The sequence below is a fragment of the Dicentrarchus labrax genome, unplaced genomic scaffold (genome assembly GCF_905237075.1).
Source record: "Dicentrarchus labrax unplaced genomic scaffold, dlabrax2021, whole genome shotgun sequence".
NCBI classification, from domain to species: domain Eukaryota; kingdom Metazoa; phylum Chordata; class Actinopteri; family Moronidae; genus Dicentrarchus; species Dicentrarchus labrax.
In genome coordinates, this window is record NW_026136720.1 from 2,424,905 (window position 1) to 2,442,734 (window position 17,830).

Genomic DNA, 17,830 nt, shown 5'->3' on the forward strand with positions numbered 1-17,830 from the left:
CATCTGCTGAATTTCAGCCTCTGTCTTCCCCAGCTCGGCCTTCTTTCCTTTCTGCTGAGCTGACTGTCTGAACTGAGCAGCCATCTCAGAGATGAAAGTATTGACCTTCAGTTTAGGTCTTCTTCTGAAAACCTCTTTACAGTTGGGACACTGACACTGGACATTAATATTCCAGTGTTCAGTGATGCAGGTTTTACAGAAGTTGTGTCCACATGGTATGGTGACTGGATCAGTGAACACATCCAGACAGATGGAGCACAGAAACTGATCTTCAGTCAGCAGACAGCTGGCAGCCGACATATCTACACTGTGAGGATGAAATTAAAACTGTGACAAACTAAAAGGATAATTGCGAAATTCTTGATCAGTCATAAAAAATATCAAGCTAGGTTAACTGAAATATCAGGAAGTAATTTTGAAGTATTTGGGTTTTTCTTTCACTTTTCAATTTCCATTTGAAAACATGAAATGAAAACAATGGAATATCCTGTCTGAGTAAATCTTAAGTTTTATATTAATGTTGTTTCTGAAACAGTAAATATTATCAGCTGTACTCACCAGTGTTTGGCAGAGACTGTGCTGTGTTGTTGAGAAAGGCCTGATCAAGTCAACTTGTTCTATTGAGAGAAACTGTGAGATTTGTCTCGACTGCAGGTTTGCCTTCACTCAGATTAATGTTTCATTTCATTTGAAGAATGTGGAATTAAAACTGTTGTGATTTTCCAGTGTTGCTCCGCCTCTTTCTGCTTTACAGGTGAGGCTTTGTTACCTTTCAGGTCTGACCGGATTAGTGACGTACTTTTGGTTTGATGGGAGAAATCAAATGTCAATTTAGTCTGGAGTAAAGCACCAAAGACTTGTCAGGGAACCTTATGGTTACTGGAGACTTTGACTTAGTTTAATTTTAGTTTTTCTCAGATTAAAGTCTATAACGTGCTCCAACAGTCAGAAAAACAGGTCAACCATGGAAGAACATACTTTATCTGTGGATCAGAGGGCTACAACACTTTAATGTCTCTCTTTAGGCCCACAATAATCCTAACATTTGGATTCAGTGCGCATGCACGAAAGCTGCCTGCTGCCTGTTACGTTGCTCCAACCTTTCTGATTCTGATTCTGATAACATCCTACCCCAGTCCAAAAAGGATCCCCCTCAGAAGGGTTCTTTTAGGAACCACTTTGTGGGCTGTAGTAGTTACAGTAGTGACATTGCACAAATACTTTCTCATAGACATTTTATTTAACCGGAATATGGAATGATAATACATATTCTACTATATACAATAACAAAAAAATCTGTCTCTCTCTCTCTCTCTCTCTCTCTCTCTCTCTCTCTCTCTCCTCTGTACACATCAGCACATGCCAATTGCGCTACAACACAATATAGAAAAGTACAACAATTTGTGTGGTACCATGTACCAAAAATAAAGAAGAAGTTCAGGGTCAATAAGTTCGAAAGACACCAAGTGCCTGCCTTTCTCAAAGCGAGCCTTTGACTGCTCGACCATTATGTGGCAGCACTGTACGGCTACTGACACATTATCAGAGTGCTGCATTCTGGGAGGCGTTGCAGCCGCTGCAGCTGTGTCCGCTGGATGTGGCTGGTTGTCATCTGTGGTCAGCAGTTTAGATATGGAGCACAAAAAATTCTCCAGGGCCTGTCTCGTTTTGAGAGAATCTGTGGTCTTAGACGTGTACTTGGTGTCACAAACCGGGCCATACGGCTGTGACAAAACAGAGGGAGACGCACACAACAAAGCCGATTAACAAATTATTTATTAGGAGAACAATACTTAAACTAAAGTAACAGTATTATGTGAAATCAGTGGGATCAGTGGTGTAAGTGAGCTACAACACGATTCATTAGACGCTGAAAAGTTGCAGGTGCATTCCTTAAACGAAAGAAGTCCAGCTTGATGAGGATGGCACTGCAATGTCATTTTCAACCATATATCCTACCTCAGCATCTAAATATCTACGTTTCTCAGGAGAAACTCTATAAAAATGCTGATGGATAGGCTGCGCATCACCCACATCAATATCGTGTTCCACCCAGTTAGTGCGGGAAGGCACATCACCAAACAAACATGGATACCTGAAAATGAGCCTTTCAAATTCTATAGCCTGTGCTTCCAGCAAATGACCAAGCAATCCTTTTAAATTCTTGAGAGTCTTGGAATTTTTCAGCCGGCCAGACAATAGCCCCTCATCTTAATACAACACAGAACTCATGCACTCACTTACACCACTGATCCCACTGATTTCACATACTACTGTTAGTTAAGTTTAAGGATTGTTTTCTTAATAAGTAAATTGTTAATTGGCTTTTTTGTGTGCATCTCCGTCCTTTTGTCATGGCTGTATGGCCCGGTTTGTGACAAGAGGGGGCTTGTCGGTTAAAATTTGATTTGTTTGTGGCCATTATTTGGTACCCTGGTTGATGTAGGGTTATTTGTTTGCAAGTGCATTGGTTTTGGCTGAGGCGTGTGTTAAATTTGGCACATTCTTTGTTTGGGGAGACGCATTTTGGATAAGATTTGGTTGATTTGATTGTTTCAGTCAGGGTGAGTTTGGTCCTGCAGTTAGCAGGTGTTGCCATGAGTAGGCAGTTAGGAGCTAGCAGAAGAGATTGTTTGGTCCTCTTGTGTGGTATGTTTTGGCTGCCCCTCTGCTCCGAGTGAGGGGTTTTTAGATCGTTGCACTAAGGATCAGCTTCTAAAGATTGCTGAAGAATATGACCTTGACCTAAGTGATTGGTGATAGACGACGTAAGAAGACTGTAAAGCAAATGGTAAAACTGCAGTTAGTCGAGAAAGGGGTGCTGGTGGCTAAGCAAGAGGGGCCTGGTCCATCGCTAGCTGCACATTCACTTTTTTCAGGCAACTCAACTTTTGAGCAGAGAAAATAATTGCTTTTATTGCAGTTTTCTCATAATAAAGAGAAATCAGGGTTGGAACTAGAACGGCAAAAGATTGAAATAGAAAAGCATAAGTTGGAGGCTGAAAAGCAAGTGGCGATTGAGCGTTTGAAACAGGAGACAGAGCAGCAGAAGTTGGGACTAGTCAGAGATGGTAAGCTTTCTGGGGATATGTTGCGACAGGAAGGAAGATCTTTGGAGTCAGGTTCTCCAGATGTTTTTGCTAACTTTCGTCTCTTGCCTAAATTTAATGATCGGGATCCAGATGTGTTTTTCTCTCTGTTTGAGCAGATTGCAGAAGCAAGGACTTGGTCAGACACCGAGCAGGTTTTGTTATTGCAGTGTGCGTCATTAAGTAACAGTAATCTATCTTATCAATCAGTCAAAGCTGCTGTGTGTTTGACAGGTGATCAGCTAATTGACTGTTTAAAAAAGAGAACTGGTCGCTGCTGGGAGAGCTTGTGTCCCCCACAAAATGTAATACAGTCCACAATCCATGATAGTGATTTAACAGCTCGTTGTGTCTCTGTACAGGATGCAGTGACCCTCATTAAGCAATCACAGCTTTACGCTATTTCCAATGTGGCTCGTGCTGCATTCATGTTTCCTTATTTTGTCAGATAAATATTTTATATCCACAATTCCTTGTTGGGTCCAAGTCGTGTCTCCTCCAAACAGCAAACATGGGAAACAGAAAAGTGAATTATTAGCTACACTTGCTGTTAGCCAGTCTGTTAGCTGAAACCACGTAACACAAAAAAAAGATTTTTTCATTTGTCCTTTTGTGTTATTTGTACAGTAGTTTGGATGATGTGTCTCCAATCTCTTTACTTCCAATTTTTCCTCCAATGACTTTAAAGAAAATTAATTAGAAAGTAAATAATCCATCTCGTTCATGTTCATGCTAACGCCCGCCATTAGACCCCCTGCAGTTCGCCTACAGAGCCAACAGGTCTGTAGACAATGCAGTAAAACGTGGCCCTGCACTTCATCCTCCAGTATCTGGACTCCCCAGGAACCTATGCCAGGATCCTGTTTGTGGATTTCAGCTCTGCATTCAATACCATCATCCCAGCTCTGCTACAGGAAAAGCTCTCCCTGCTCACTGTGCCTGACTCCACCTGCAGGTGGATCACAGACTTCCTGTCTGACAGGAAACAGCACGTGAAGCTGGGAAAAAATGTCTCTGACTCTCAGACCATCAGCACCGGATTCCCCCAAGATTGCGTTCTTTCTCCTCTGCTCTTCTCCCTGTACACCAACATCTGCACCTCCAGTCACCAGTCCGTCAGGCTCCTGAAGTTCGTGGATGACACCTCCCTCATTGGGCTCATCTCTGATGGAGATGAGTCTGCCTACAGACAGGGGTGGACTGGCCATCTGGCATACCGGGCATCGTCCCGGTGGGCCGTTGACCCAATGTGGTCCGGACCGGTCCGCTATTTTTTTTGTTTTCTTTCTCTCTCTAAATTCCCTCCAGTTGGGCCAGTTGGCTACAGAGGGCTAGCAGTGTGTTGCCAGCATCGACACATATTATTGGTCTATGTTTGTCATTGTCAATCAATCAGTGCTGTCAATCACAACACAAACCAGGGTGGGCGGGACCTCATGGCATGGGAGTGGCGGGAAGGGCTGCTGCTGAGCTGAAGATGGATAACCGTAAGAAACGCCCGGGTGGCGCTGAAACACTGCGACTTAAAAAGCTGAAGTCTCTGGAGGTGGAAGCTGCTAAATGTTGGACATTGACAGACCTATTTGGTGCCGGGGTCACCACCCCAGCAGGTGCTGCTGCGCCGGGAGACGAGCGAGTGGAGGCAGACATGGTGAGTAACGTTAGCCTGGTTTTTCCATTGAATGTGATGGGACCTCATTAACTGCATACTTGTGACAACATATTACAGATGAGATACTTTGAATTTTAGCACAAAATACAAGTAAACCTGTAGCACATTTTCAATTTTGAAGTTTATTAAAAACAGACTCAGAAGCTCTCATCTGATAAACTGGAGGCATTTATGTTGATGGCCACAGAGAAAGACATTCTCATGGCCTTGGACTCTGACTCTGTGATAGATTGCAGAGAAGAGTGAGCTGCTTAAAAAGCTGCTCCACTGATAAGGCGAGAAATATTTAATATTATTGTTATTATCACACATTATGGATGTAGTAATTCATTATTTGTCATTTTAATGATGCTTTTAGAAGTTTTATTGTGCTTATGTGTTGATCCTTAATGGTGTGATCATGTACACTAAATGATCAATTATTCTCCATTACAGGTTGTTCTGATATATTTGAGGAGTCGTTCTCCCTCTGTTCTATATGTGGACTTGTTCTCTCATTTGGGACCAAAGTTTATCATGTATTTTTTAATATTATATAAATTCATACTTCATAATTATAATAATTAAAAAAAAGTTTTAAAAGAAAAGCCCATCCAAAAAGTTTTCAACTCTAGGTTCAGGACAGAGGAAAACATTGTCTTTATTTTTCAGAATGAATAATGTATCCAATAATCTCTCAGGTTGACCACTTGACATGTGAGAGCCTGAGGAGTTGTTCCCCCTCCGTCCATTTTCAAGGACTTGCTCTCTCTCTGCCTCCACTTCACCACTGTTTGGCTACTGAGACGTCTCTGATTGGTTGAGTATGTCATGTGTCTTATAATGTTATATGAATTCATACTTGATTTGTGATGATGACTTAATAATGTTTCCATGTCTCTTTTAGGTTGACCACCCTATATATGAGAGCCTAAGGAGTTGTTTTCCCTCTGTCCCCTTTTGAGGACCTGCTTTGTCTCCTCCATCATTCACTGGGTTATTTCATGTGGTGAGAGGAATGCAGAGAGAGCTTCGTCTTGACTTTGTGAGGTTATTATGCAACTTGTTTTGTCTCAGATTGAAACAAAAGGTTTGATTAGGATTATTTCCTGGTTGAAGATTTTCATATTGATGATTTGAATTTCAAACATCTGCATATCTTTTAAGTTCAATGAACAGTTATGCAGGTAGGCCTTAGGGCTCTTTTGAGACTTCAGTCATCCTTCATGACAGATACATTTGTTCACTAAGTGACACTACATCTCAGAAAGGCTACATGGCTACATATACTTGTCAGTACACAGATACTGAGTACAAGTTGTGTTTGCTGTTTCTTGCAGGTCATGAATTTGGTGAGGAGTGGAGCTGGCTGGCTGCGGACGAGGAAGTAGGGCAATATATACATGTGCACATACACGTATATGAGAATGCATATCTATTCAGACCTGTAATTCATGTCTTAGACTTTTTCACACAGCTATAGATCATTATTTTATGGTTCCATAATGACTGAGTCACCATTAAAACAAATGAGTTTCAGCTCTAATGCTGCTACTGTCTGTAATATGTTTCTATTTAGATTATTTGTCAGGAGATTTTGTTATTATTGTCCCAGTCTGCTTTTAACTAATGCTGGGCTTACACCAAAAGATTTTCACAGTCACAGACTAAAAACTGAAAGGGTAGCATGAGGGTTCTTCCCGTTAGTCTCGTCCCACCCCTAGTCATGACATAACTTCTGTTGTGATTTGACACTATAATGAATAAAGACTGATTGATTGATTGCTATAGCTGTCAGTTTTAGTCCTTGAGTTCATAGTTACGTGCTTTATTTGTTAACTGCTATCAAGGAATATGACTCTCCTTTGTAGTATGCATGAGAGGAGATGCTGCAAGATTTGTGGACTTCTATGTAGTGTCTGCTGATAATGTAGTGGGCTGGTCTGGACACAAAATGCCAGGGCTGAATTTTTGTCCCAGTCCACCCCTGCCTACAGATGGGAGATTGACCATCTGGTGACCTGGTGTAGCCAGAACAGCTAAACACTCTGAAAACAGATGGTTGTGGACTTCAGAAAGAACACAGCCCCATCCGCCCCCATCATCCTGTGTGACTCCCCAGTTGACTCTGTGGAGTCCTTCAGCTTCCTGGGTACCATCATTACCCAGGACCTCAAGTGGGAGAACATCAGCTCCCTCACCAAGAAAGCCCAGCCGAGGATGTACTTCCTGCGGCAGCTGGGGAAGTTCAACCTGCCAAAGACGATGATGGTGCACTGGGTTTTTTCTATATTTCTATATGTATATATATGAGGACTATACACGTAGTTCAAGCTAAAGAGAGTGATGATGGTTTTTAAAAGTGACTATGGTATTGTTGCTGAGTTCAATCAAATCAACAACATATAATCATATCTCTCTTGTTTAAATAAGGTCTTCCTATTAACTGTAATGGCTCTATTAGGTTAATATGCGCTGTGAAATGATGTGCAAATGTTAAAGTTTCCAATTATACAAGATCTGTTTGGGCAGTTTGTAAATCTCCAAATGACATTTGAGTAAAACTTCCAAGCAGCAGTAAATAGAAGTATTATGAGACCATGTGTTAATGTGAGTGTGTGATTTATGTGTATTCCCTCTCATTTTAGCTAGCGTTTGTGTCATTTTGTTTCCATGGAGACAACTCATTTGTGCCAGAGCCCATTCAAAAAATAGTGATTTCTAAGTTTGTTTCTCTTCAGAGCGAATAAATAAATCTTGTAGGAATATAAATGTAAACCTTTTCTGTTCAACAAGTTCCAGTCTATAATTCGGCATAGTTGTCATTGTGAAATTCTTCTTATTAATTTGAATATAAAGACAAGTTATGAAATGAGTCCACGCTGCTCACCGGGGCTGTCCACAGGGCGTACTCTTTAATAACTGTGGGACATTAGAGATTTTACAGCAGGAAGCGCTGCTCAGTGGATATTATTGGAGCCGATATGAAGGGTGAACACTAAAGAGCCACAATAGTCTTCTGAGTTACAAGTTAACATTTAATATTATTGTCTTATGACCATTGGATTAGTATTTAACAAGATTTCTGAATGGAGTTCTGCGTGATAGACAGCCACCCACCAAAAATGTTTCAATATTTTCTGCTTTTCTTATTCTTCACTGATATCATAGTAAATATGTTTTGTGTTTTGGACTGTGATTTTTAATATGTCAGCATTTGTGACATTTTATGGATAAAATGATTAATGGATAAAGTAATTAGAGAATGAAAATAATAGTTCCACAGCTTTTGTTCCAGGCTTGTTGTTGGTACTGTACTGTACTACTTTATGTGGCCTCCGCTGTGTGATCAGGACTTTTTAAGTCTCCATGTAAAGAAAACGTTGTCACTAACAAGCTCTACTGCTGCCGCAGGTGGAGGCGTGAAGATCCTGTTTGAGAAGGAGCTCGGTGTGGCAGATTTCCACCTGCCCAACAAAAGCTGCATCCTCTACGTGTCTGAGTGCGACATCATTGCAGGGAACAGCTACAAGAGGAAACTGGTTCGCTACAGAAACGTGAGTTTAATGAGACCGCTGACGAAGCAGTTTGGCTGAACGCCTCTGACGTGATCTGTGTCCGTCCTGTTGTACAGAGCAGCAGTAGTTTCCAGGAGCTGGTGCTGGTGGAGAACACCAGACTCAGTGAGCAGTACTTCTCCGCTGTGCAGAAGTTTGTGGTGTTTGACCTCGGCCTGACTCTGCTGCCGGTCAGCGGGCAGACTGAAGCCTCACAGCTCATCACTCAGATTGTAAGTAGTGAAAAACAAGAAAGCTGCACTTCTCTTTTTGTCTTAATATCCTTACTCCACATTACAGAAATGTCCAGTATGTTCTTTTAAATCTATGAGTTGATTAAAGCGTGAGTGGATGGGAAGATCAGTGTTAGATCTTAGTATCAGGGGATTGTTGCAGCACAGACCTTTTCTCTTGTATCACAGGAAGTCACTTACCAGCGCACAAGAGTCAAACACAGACCTTTGGGGTAAACCTGAGCTGTCTTACTGAAACCTCTTGTAGCAGGACACTTTGTTGTCTGGTGCTAGTTCTCCAACCTGCTCTAATTGTCTCCAGGTTCACGGTGGGGGGGGTCAGGGAGAACCCCTTCAGGAGGAGGACTTCGTCTCAGCTGTTGGACCCGCTGATCCTGGCTCTGGTCCAGCAGGTCCCCGGGGTCGGCAGGGTCAAAGCTCTGGCCCTGCTGCAGCACTTCTCCAGCATCCAGAAGCTCTGCAACGCCGCCCCCGCCCAGCTGGAGCCCATCGTGGGTCATGCTGCAGCTCAACAAATCCACAACTTCTTCCACAAAGCCACTGCTGCTGGAACCTGAAGGTCCGACTCTGGGTCTGCACTCAACCAGGAAAGTTTGGATTGAATCATAATGCAGAAACGCTTCAGCTCACATGGACACTAACTCTTTATTTGAAAGACTGCAATGACAGAAAATCCAACATTGCTGTGTTTAAACTGTAACAAACAATATTTGTTTACTTGTTTGTTTGACTGTTGAGGACCAACAGTGCCGTCCACAGAGCCCCGCTGGTAACAGGGCTGAAAATACTTGGAAACTGATTTAGGTTTGGTGATTGGGCCGCTGAGTTCTCTGCCCTGTGTGGTTCTCTGTTTGTATTTTAGTTTGCACTTTTGCTTCCACAATAAATAAATATTTGTAGCATCAGTTGTCTCTTTTTAATCACTGTTGATGTTCTTGTTGTTGTTTATGAGTTTGAATCCAAAAGATAAACCTCTCACTGCATTTGAGTTATTTTCCCTCTTGTTTTCTTCTTAGTTTGGCTTCAATTTATTTAAACTTAGATATACATAGAGTTTGTGAATAAAAATGTTGTAAAATTAAACCTACATTTGTCACCACAATGTTGAAGTACAATACTTTTTACTTTGTAGATCTCATTATTCTGCATTGATGTAATGTGCTTCAGCATCAGACTGTAGTTATTTATTAAGAGCATGTCCTCATGAGGCCACAGGCTGCAGTTTGTTATGAACTCCACTAGAGGGCGTCCTCAGATGTCACTTATTCTCTACAAACTAGTAGCACTGGTTTAGTGTTCATATCAGCTGCTCCAACACAAACCTTCAATAACACTACATTATCTTACACTACCAACTATCTCAGAGGTGATGGGCTATTGGAGCTCATCAGCTGATGCTGTTTTTAATCACATGATTTGGTGCTCATTAGAAACACCATCAGCTGTTTTTCAGCTTTGATATCAATCAAAAACAAAATAAATGAATCAAATACAATCAAAACTTTATTTAGCTTTTGTTCAGTAATTTGTGTCAGTATGCAACAGTTCTTATATATACAAAGATCAGACAATAAAAAGGTTTGAATTTGGCACCCAGACATTTAAAGAACATGAAAATGTTTATTTATAAGCACAATGTTTTCTAATGATTTAACAGTCTTGAAGGCAGGTAATGCAGTTATTAGAATGAATTAGACTGCATTAGATCATATCAATCAGTGTGGTCAAACTGGTGTGTTGTAGTAATAAGTAGTAATGTGACACATCCAAGAAAAAAAGTAAAAATAACCCATATTGATCAGAATCTGGAAAATACTCAATCTAAACATTGTACATCACCAATAAATATACATTTATTACATTAAATGATGTGAATCTTTCTGTAGAAAATCAAATGGTTGTTCTACTCAGTGTGATTGACAGGAGAGATGATCATTGGGGCAGAGTTTCTACCACCATAATTAAGACTGGGACCAAAGCATGGGTAGAGTTTCTCAGTGAAGGAGCAGCCAGTAAAGGAGTAGATAAGAGCTGCAGCATCAACGTCATAAAAAGAGACCAGACCCTCCTCATAATCCACAAACACCCCCACCTTCTCAGGCTGAGACTTCAGAGAGAGACTGACTGAAGGGCTAGTAGCAGCTTTGTACTCATTTTCATTCCTTAACAGTATCAACCAGTAACCATCCTGAGGTCTCAGTGTGATTATTCCCTTCCTGTTGATCGACTCTCTGGCCACTCCTAGATCCCACTTAGTCTTCCCTTTAACCTGAACCTCGTAATAAAATCTTCCTGAAGAGAAACTCTGCTTTGCTAAGACACAAGTACAACTATCAAATCTCTCTGGATTGTCTGGGAGATTCTTCTTTACATCACCATGTTTAACTTGTTTTCCATCATCAGACAGGATGAGCCAGGGCTGTGCTGTATCAGGATCGAGTGTCACATCCACTGCATACTGCTGGACCCTCTTCAGCTCGACCTCAAACAGCTTCTTCATCTGTTTACTGAGCGTCTCCTCCAGCTGATTCACAGCTCTCACCACAGTCCCCTCATATGAAGGTGGACAGACGCTGACTTCTGTCCAGTCCTTGGTGGTTGGAGCAGCGTTCAGAGACAGGAAGCTTTGGAGGAGGTGGAGGTGGTCTTCAGACTGTGAGAGCTGCTCCACCTCAGAGCTTCTCTTCTTCAGCTCAGAGATTTCCTGTTCCAGCTCTTTGATGAAGTCTTCAGCCTGTTTCTCTGTCTTTCTCTGCTTCTCTTTGATCGTGTCGATGAGCTCCGCCTGGCTTCTCTCAACAGACTCCTTCAGAGCGGTGAAGACCTGAACACCATCTGCTATCTCTCTGTCTGCACCTTCCTTACTGAGCTCCACTGAGCGTTTGATCTCCTGAATCTTCAGTTGTCTCTTCTGGATCATCTGCTGAATTTCAACCTCTGTCTTTCCCAGCTCGGCTTTGTTTCCTTTCTGTTGAGCTGACTGTCTGAACTGAGCAGCCATCTCAGAGATGAAAGTATTGACCTTCAGCTCAGGTCTTGTGTTGAAAACCTCTTTACAGTTGGGACACTGACACTGGACATTGATATTCCAGTGTTCAGTGATGCAGGTTTTACAGAAGTTGTGTCCACATGGTATGGTGACTGGATCAGTGAACACATCCAGACAGATGGAGCACAGAAACTGATCTTCAGTCAGCAGACAGCTGGCAGCAGTCATATCTACACTGTGAGGATGAAAAGAAAAGAAAATGTAATTGCATTTCTTTTGGTTATTTGTTTAATAAAATCATGATAATCTCTGATCAATGAAATAAAAGGAGAGAGTCGAGGTGTGTTTCCTTTCTTTCTCTGTGGTTTTACATCATTTTTGAAGGGGACTTCTGTTTGATCCCTAACTGCTGCCCGTCACTGATATGACTGTAGCATTTGGCTATTAACTGCTTGTTAGTTATTCAAATAATATTAAAAAGAATAAATCAATGATGAATTAATCTGATGTTTTACACATTGCAGTAATAACATCCCAGTCCCTCTGGTTCTTGTTAATATCCTTATTTATATCTGTAAAATAATAGTACAATTACATTTTAAACCCTAAAAACATAGTCTGATCCCTCCATTACACAGCACACATTAAATAATATCACTATATAATAATATAAAATAATAATATAATCAGGGACGGCTGGTGTATATGGGCTAACAGGGCTAAGCCCTCCCCATCTTTTACAGTAAAGATGGAAAACTATTATTAAAAACCTTAGAACATATTGTTTTGAATTTTGGTAGAACGTAGAGCAGCAACAGCAACAAACAGTGACAGAAAAAACCCAGGATATATGATCTATCTTGGGGTTTTCCTGGGAATGGGCTTCATTTTTACAGCGCAAGCTACAGTAGGGTAAGCTTCCATTCACTTTGGATTGTCAGGTGTCGTGACACGCCTCTGACCAATCACAGCGCAGTAGCTACAGTACAGTGACCTTCGACCAATCACAGCGCAGTAGCTACAGTACAGTGAGGCTAGTTCGTAGTATGGCGGGCGTTAGCATGAACATGAACGAGGTGGATTATTTACTTTCTAATCAATTTTCTTTAAAGTTATTGGAGGAAAAATTGGAAGTACAGAGATTGGGAACACATCATCCAAACTACTGTACAAACAACTCAGAGAGGTGTTTCAGTACACTGAAGAGGATCCTCTCTTAGAAGTACAATGGGACAGGACGGGCTGAACGCACTGGCTATGCTGTCCATTGAGTGGGACCTAATCCAAAAATCAGCAGACTTTAATGAAATGGTGATTAACCTGTTAACCTGTCGATGTGAGCTGCTTTTTAAACAAGGTATGCCCTGAAACAACTCTCTCTTCTACAAATACTGTTATTTTGGTTTTGTAGATTTATTTTCGGTACATGGTGCAAATTGTTGCTGGTACTTTTCTATAATGTTGTTGTAGCGCAATTGGCATGTGCTGATGTGTACAGAAGAGAGAGAGGGAGAGAGAGAGAGAGAGAGAGAGAGACTTTTTTTGGCATCAGATATTTCTTTTGGGTTTGTCTCTCCAGTGTTGCCATAGAGCACTTTGCTATAAGAAAGTACACAATGTTGTTGCTGTAACTTGATGTGATGCTGCTGTTGCTGCTGTGTGACGTATTGATGAGTGTAATGCATTTGTTAGCCCACCCACCCAAAATCTCCACCAGCCGGTCACTGAATATAATAATATAATAATATAATACTATAGGGCCCTGAGTGGAACTTCCTGTCTGAGTAGAGCTCAGGTTTTGTGTTAATACCGGTTGTTGAAACACAGTAAATATTATCAGCTGTACTGCCTCCCAGAGACAGACAGCAGGAAGCTATAAGCTGTAAAACGTCAGTTTTATTCCTTTATAAGCAATAACAGAGGTTGTCAGATGATCACATACTCTACTCTGTACTTTGGATCTAAAGGACAGCTAATAGGCTAGTTACCTTTTAGCAGGACTAGTTTCTGTGGTGTGTTTTCATTGTTTGGTTGGATTTAGCTCCTTCCTTCTATCTGTATGTGCTATAACAGACTGTAACAAGCTCTGTAGGGCAGTGGACTCACCAGAGGTTGGCAGAGATTCTGCTGTTTAGTTGAGAAAAACCTGATGGATTCAGTTGAATTTGTCTTCAGAGACAAACAGAGAGACTTGTCTCCACTGCAGCTCTGCTGTCTTCAGACAAACTTTCACTTTCATTTACAGGAAATGTGTCACTGAAGTTAACCACGCCCCTTCATTTGCATATGACCTCATCATAAAAGCCCCCTGAAATAAATAAAAGTAGTCCTTATTGTAAGTCCTTCTACAAATCAGAACCTGTTCATTTGTTTATTGAACTATACTGACTTATCTATATATTTCATTTATATATTTATATGTATAAATGTGTATATAATTATTGCCATATTTATGTATTTTTTTTTAATAATGACTAAAATGGACTTTCTTTTTAAAATTAAAAAGTCTGTAAATGTGCATATTTTGACCAGATATCTGCAAATGAACAAACTATTTCACATAACTGTTTTCTTCATCAGACCAACTAGATCTCTGAGCCGAGAGGCAAAGACTTTTTTTTCTGTTCTTCCTTGGTTAGTGGGCAGTGCACGAGACAAGTGCATAAATGCTGATGATTGGCTGAGGTTGAGTAAAATTTCATGGTAAGCCAATCAGAGGTAGAGTTGGGCGGGTGTTCGAAAGCATGCATAGTCGGACACACAACGAACAACACAAGCGAGTCAGTCAACGAGAGACAGGTATGGCGAGCCCAAATAATCCAAAAGTAGCCTTCTCTAAATGGAAGTATAGCCAATTTAATTTAGATTTATTTGTTGGCTGGCTGCAGCCTCTTGAAGTGAGATTGTCAATGGCCAGAGAAAGAGATTTATTTTTATGGAGATGTATTTTTTATTTTTTATGTATTACCTGTTTATATTTGGATTCCTTAGTTTTGCTATACATTGTACTTTTCAGTTCGATTGAAAGCACCTCATATTGTTACACTGTTCTACTTTTTCGAGGAAGAAAATACTTGAAGTACAGTATATCTACCAATTGTCTGAAGTTTTTTTTTGTTTATTTGCACTACAATACGGAGCTACGGAGCCCCTAAAGGGACATGGGGGAAAAAAAAAAAAAATGAAACGTTTCTAGTGCGCACTAGATACTATCTAGAACTATCTAGTGCGCACTAGATAGTATCCATATTGTGGCGAATCAACACATGGCTAATTTGAATATTCAAATGAGTATTAAACTAATTTGTCTGTAACTAAAAAATAAATGTAAATGAGTCTGTAACCTTTTTTGTTACAGTCCGCATTTAAATGCCCTGTCCTGCAGCCGGACACTCATTTGTCCTCCTTTTGAGAAAATAACAAAAACAGTCCACCTTTTGACACATTAGTTTAATACATATTGGCTTAAAATGTGTGTCAAAATAAGTAATTTCATTGATCATGTTCTGTGTGTTTCTAAACTGCCGAGTGCACGCCGTTACACACACATGAAGTTTAACAGTGAAATAATTTGTCACATAGCGGCCGTCCTCAGGATGAGTCCTGAACTCCATCAGAGCCGTCGGTAAGTTTTTATTTTCAGCTGAACATCAGATCATCAGTGTGTTTTAAACACCTCAAAGATAATGAACATTTAAAATGTAAAAATCCTCCTATTCACGTTCAAGGCCATCCACAACCTCTCCCCTCCTTATCTGTCCGAACTCCTCCACATCACCAACCCTTCCCGTTCCCTCAGATCTGCCTCCTCTGTCCACCTCTCTGTCCCTCTCGCCCGCCTCGTCACCATGGGGAGCAGGGCTTTCAGCTGCTCTGCCCCCCAACTCTGGAACTCACTCCCACCGGACCTCAGGAACCTGGACTCTCTCACACTCTTCAAATCAAGATTAAAAACTCACCTATTCAGAACTGCCTACCCCACTTAACCATCTACATTGTCTTTTCTTATCTGTTTCTTATTTCTTGCTGGGTTTTTTTTGTGTGTGTTGTACGGTGTCCTTGAGTGCCCAGAGAGGCGCCTCTAATAATTTAATGTATTATTATAAAATGAACTGCTGTTCTACTAGCACTAGTGAGGATGGGAGAGAAACATCAGACAGTTAGAACAAACAGCATTATATCATTTATTTTACACAGTTCTGTGCTTGGAATCAAATTTCATTCAGGAAAAGAGTGATATATTTACAGGAAATATCCTTCAACCCTTCTACATAATGACAGCAAACAGTAGAGTGGTAGATCTGCAGAAACAGGCTGTATATTGGCTCAGTGGGCTATAACACTCCTTTTACAGACCACACAACAATCCCACCATCAGTCTGAAGTTGAGCTCAGTCTTTGATCTTTAACCTTCTCTCCCTGTGACAATCTAATAATATTGATAATTGCAAAATGCTCGATTAGTCATAAAAATATCAAGCTAGGTTAACTGAAATATCAGGAATTCATTTTGAAGTATTTCGATTTGAAAACACAAAATTAAAACAATGGAAAATCCTTTCTGAGTAAATCTTAAGTTTTGTATTAATGTTGTTTCAGAAACAGTAAATATTATCAGCTGTACTCACCAGTGTTTGGCAGAGACTGTGCTGTGTTGTTGAGAAAGGCCTGATGAAGTCAACTTGTTCGTTTGAGAGAAACTGTGAGATTTGTCTCGACTGCGGGTTTGCCTTCACTCAGATTAATGTTTTGTTTCATTTGAAGAATGTGGAATTAAAACTGTTGTGATTTTCCAGTGTTGCTCCGCCTCTTTCTGCTCTACAGGTGAGGCTTTGTTGCCTTTCAGGTCTGACCGGATTAGTGAAGTACTTTTGGTGGATCAGAGGGCAACAACACTCCCTTTAATGTCTCTCTTCAGGCCCAGAATATACCTAACATAAATTCATTGATCAATGTTAAACTTTTAAGCTCACCCATGGAATACGTTGCCACAAAGCACACAGTTACTTTCCAGTTCTTGTAGCTTCAGTGTTTTGGTTGTTGACATAAAAACTCAAACAAATTTCATACTGAAGGCTGAAATGAATAAATCTGTCTTCAGTGCAGCACATTTGCTTTAATACTTCTCTGGTATCATGCACTGTTCTGTCAGTACTAGAAATAAATGAATTCAGTTTAAGGCCCTACACAGACTGCATTACTCTTGCATCAGTTTGTCCTCTGTGTGATAGATGTGGTACAGCTTTCACACTCATTCTAGCAATGTAGATCATTTCTGGTGCGAACATATTTAATTGGTTTTTCAAACAATATGAGATAAACATTCAGCCAGACTGTAATTTAACAGTATTTGTTTGCTCTGAGAGGACAAAGGCCCTTCCCTTCTATCAATAGCAGGCTGTCAAAGCAGGCATGTTTGCAGCTAAATAATCAAATGCTTTCTGTTGCTCTTGTAACCCATATGGTTACTAAGCCCATATATGTTGTTTGAATGTAGTTCCCATGCCCCACCACTAGTGGCGAACCAGCCCTGCATTAATTTTTACTGTCGTTGAGCACGTCATGCTCACGCACATACACCGAGTCATGCTCACTGCGGATACACCGATCCGAGAGCAGCACACCTGCTGAGTGAGGTATGAAAAGTGATGAAAACTCACAAATTCACAATTAATCTTCGCACAGTGTGTTGATAAACCTTTCGTTATTAGGAGAGAGTCTGTGAATGTTGAAAAAAAGAGAGGAGCCGCTACGACCGTGTAAGCCCCTTGTTGGACTCCGGTAAGCACAGAGCTACATGCTAAGATGCTAGGCTTCGGTATTAGCCTGTTGATATTAGCCCATGTGAAGATGTTGCTTACTGAAACACTTTAATAAAACCAGTCGGAGTTATTATCCAATATTTTTACCCACTGTGGATCTGTTGTATCATTGTGTTATGTGAGAAAAACAACTTTAAAGAGATCGTTAACTGCCGAGCTAATGCTTATCGGGGTTAGCTCCGCTATGCTAGCTCAGGTAGCCTGCCACGTGGGCAGTATGGATGCTGGGCCACCACTATGTTGAATGAAGTAGAGATGGAATATGATGATAAGCTGTAAAATGCTGTTCTATTGTACTGTTTGTGTACATAATGTGATTTATCTCATTGTCGTTATTAAATAACTCATGATGATTTAAAAATAGTGAATTAATAAAATTCATTTATGGTTTAAAAGGGTAAAAAAAGGTAAATATACTGAAGTTAAAAGATAAATATTCATTTAAAAAAGCTGTTTAAAAATATAAAC

At 40.6% G+C, this 17,830-nt stretch overlaps 3 protein-coding genes and 1 long non-coding RNA gene across 4 annotated transcripts in view; 2 read left to right on the plus strand and 2 right to left on the minus strand.

Moving 5' to 3' along the window:
- LOC127353582 (E3 ubiquitin-protein ligase TRIM21-like) overlaps positions 1–17,830 on the minus strand; it is a 44,329-nt gene that overhangs the window by 9,258 nt on the left and 17,241 nt on the right. The window lies entirely within an intron of this gene.
- On the plus strand, positions 4,658–5,751 carry LOC127353594 (uncharacterized). The gene is made up of 3 exons (XR_007881318.1): positions 4,658–4,740; positions 5,442–5,564; positions 5,648–5,751. It is a non-coding gene; the product is annotated as an uncharacterized LOC127353594 (long non-coding RNA).
- LOC127353888 (Fanconi anemia core complex-associated protein 24-like) lies at positions 7,725–9,206 on the plus strand. The gene is given in 5 exon segments (XM_051383479.1): positions 7,725–7,731; positions 8,155–8,297; positions 8,375–8,530; positions 8,853–8,867; positions 8,869–9,206. Coding segments are annotated over 5 exon segments (561 nt in total). The 3' UTR covers positions 9,109–9,206.
- LOC127353584 (E3 ubiquitin-protein ligase TRIM21-like) lies at positions 10,037–16,289 on the minus strand. Its single transcript, XM_051382921.1, has 2 exons — positions 16,169–16,289; positions 10,037–11,775 (listed from the first exon to the last, which is right to left on the minus strand). Exon 2 carries the CDS (start codon positions 11,766–11,768, stop codon positions 10,455–10,457), a length of 1,314 nt encoding a protein of 437 aa, XP_051238881.1. The 5' UTR covers positions 11,769–11,775; positions 16,169–16,289; the 3' UTR covers positions 10,037–10,454.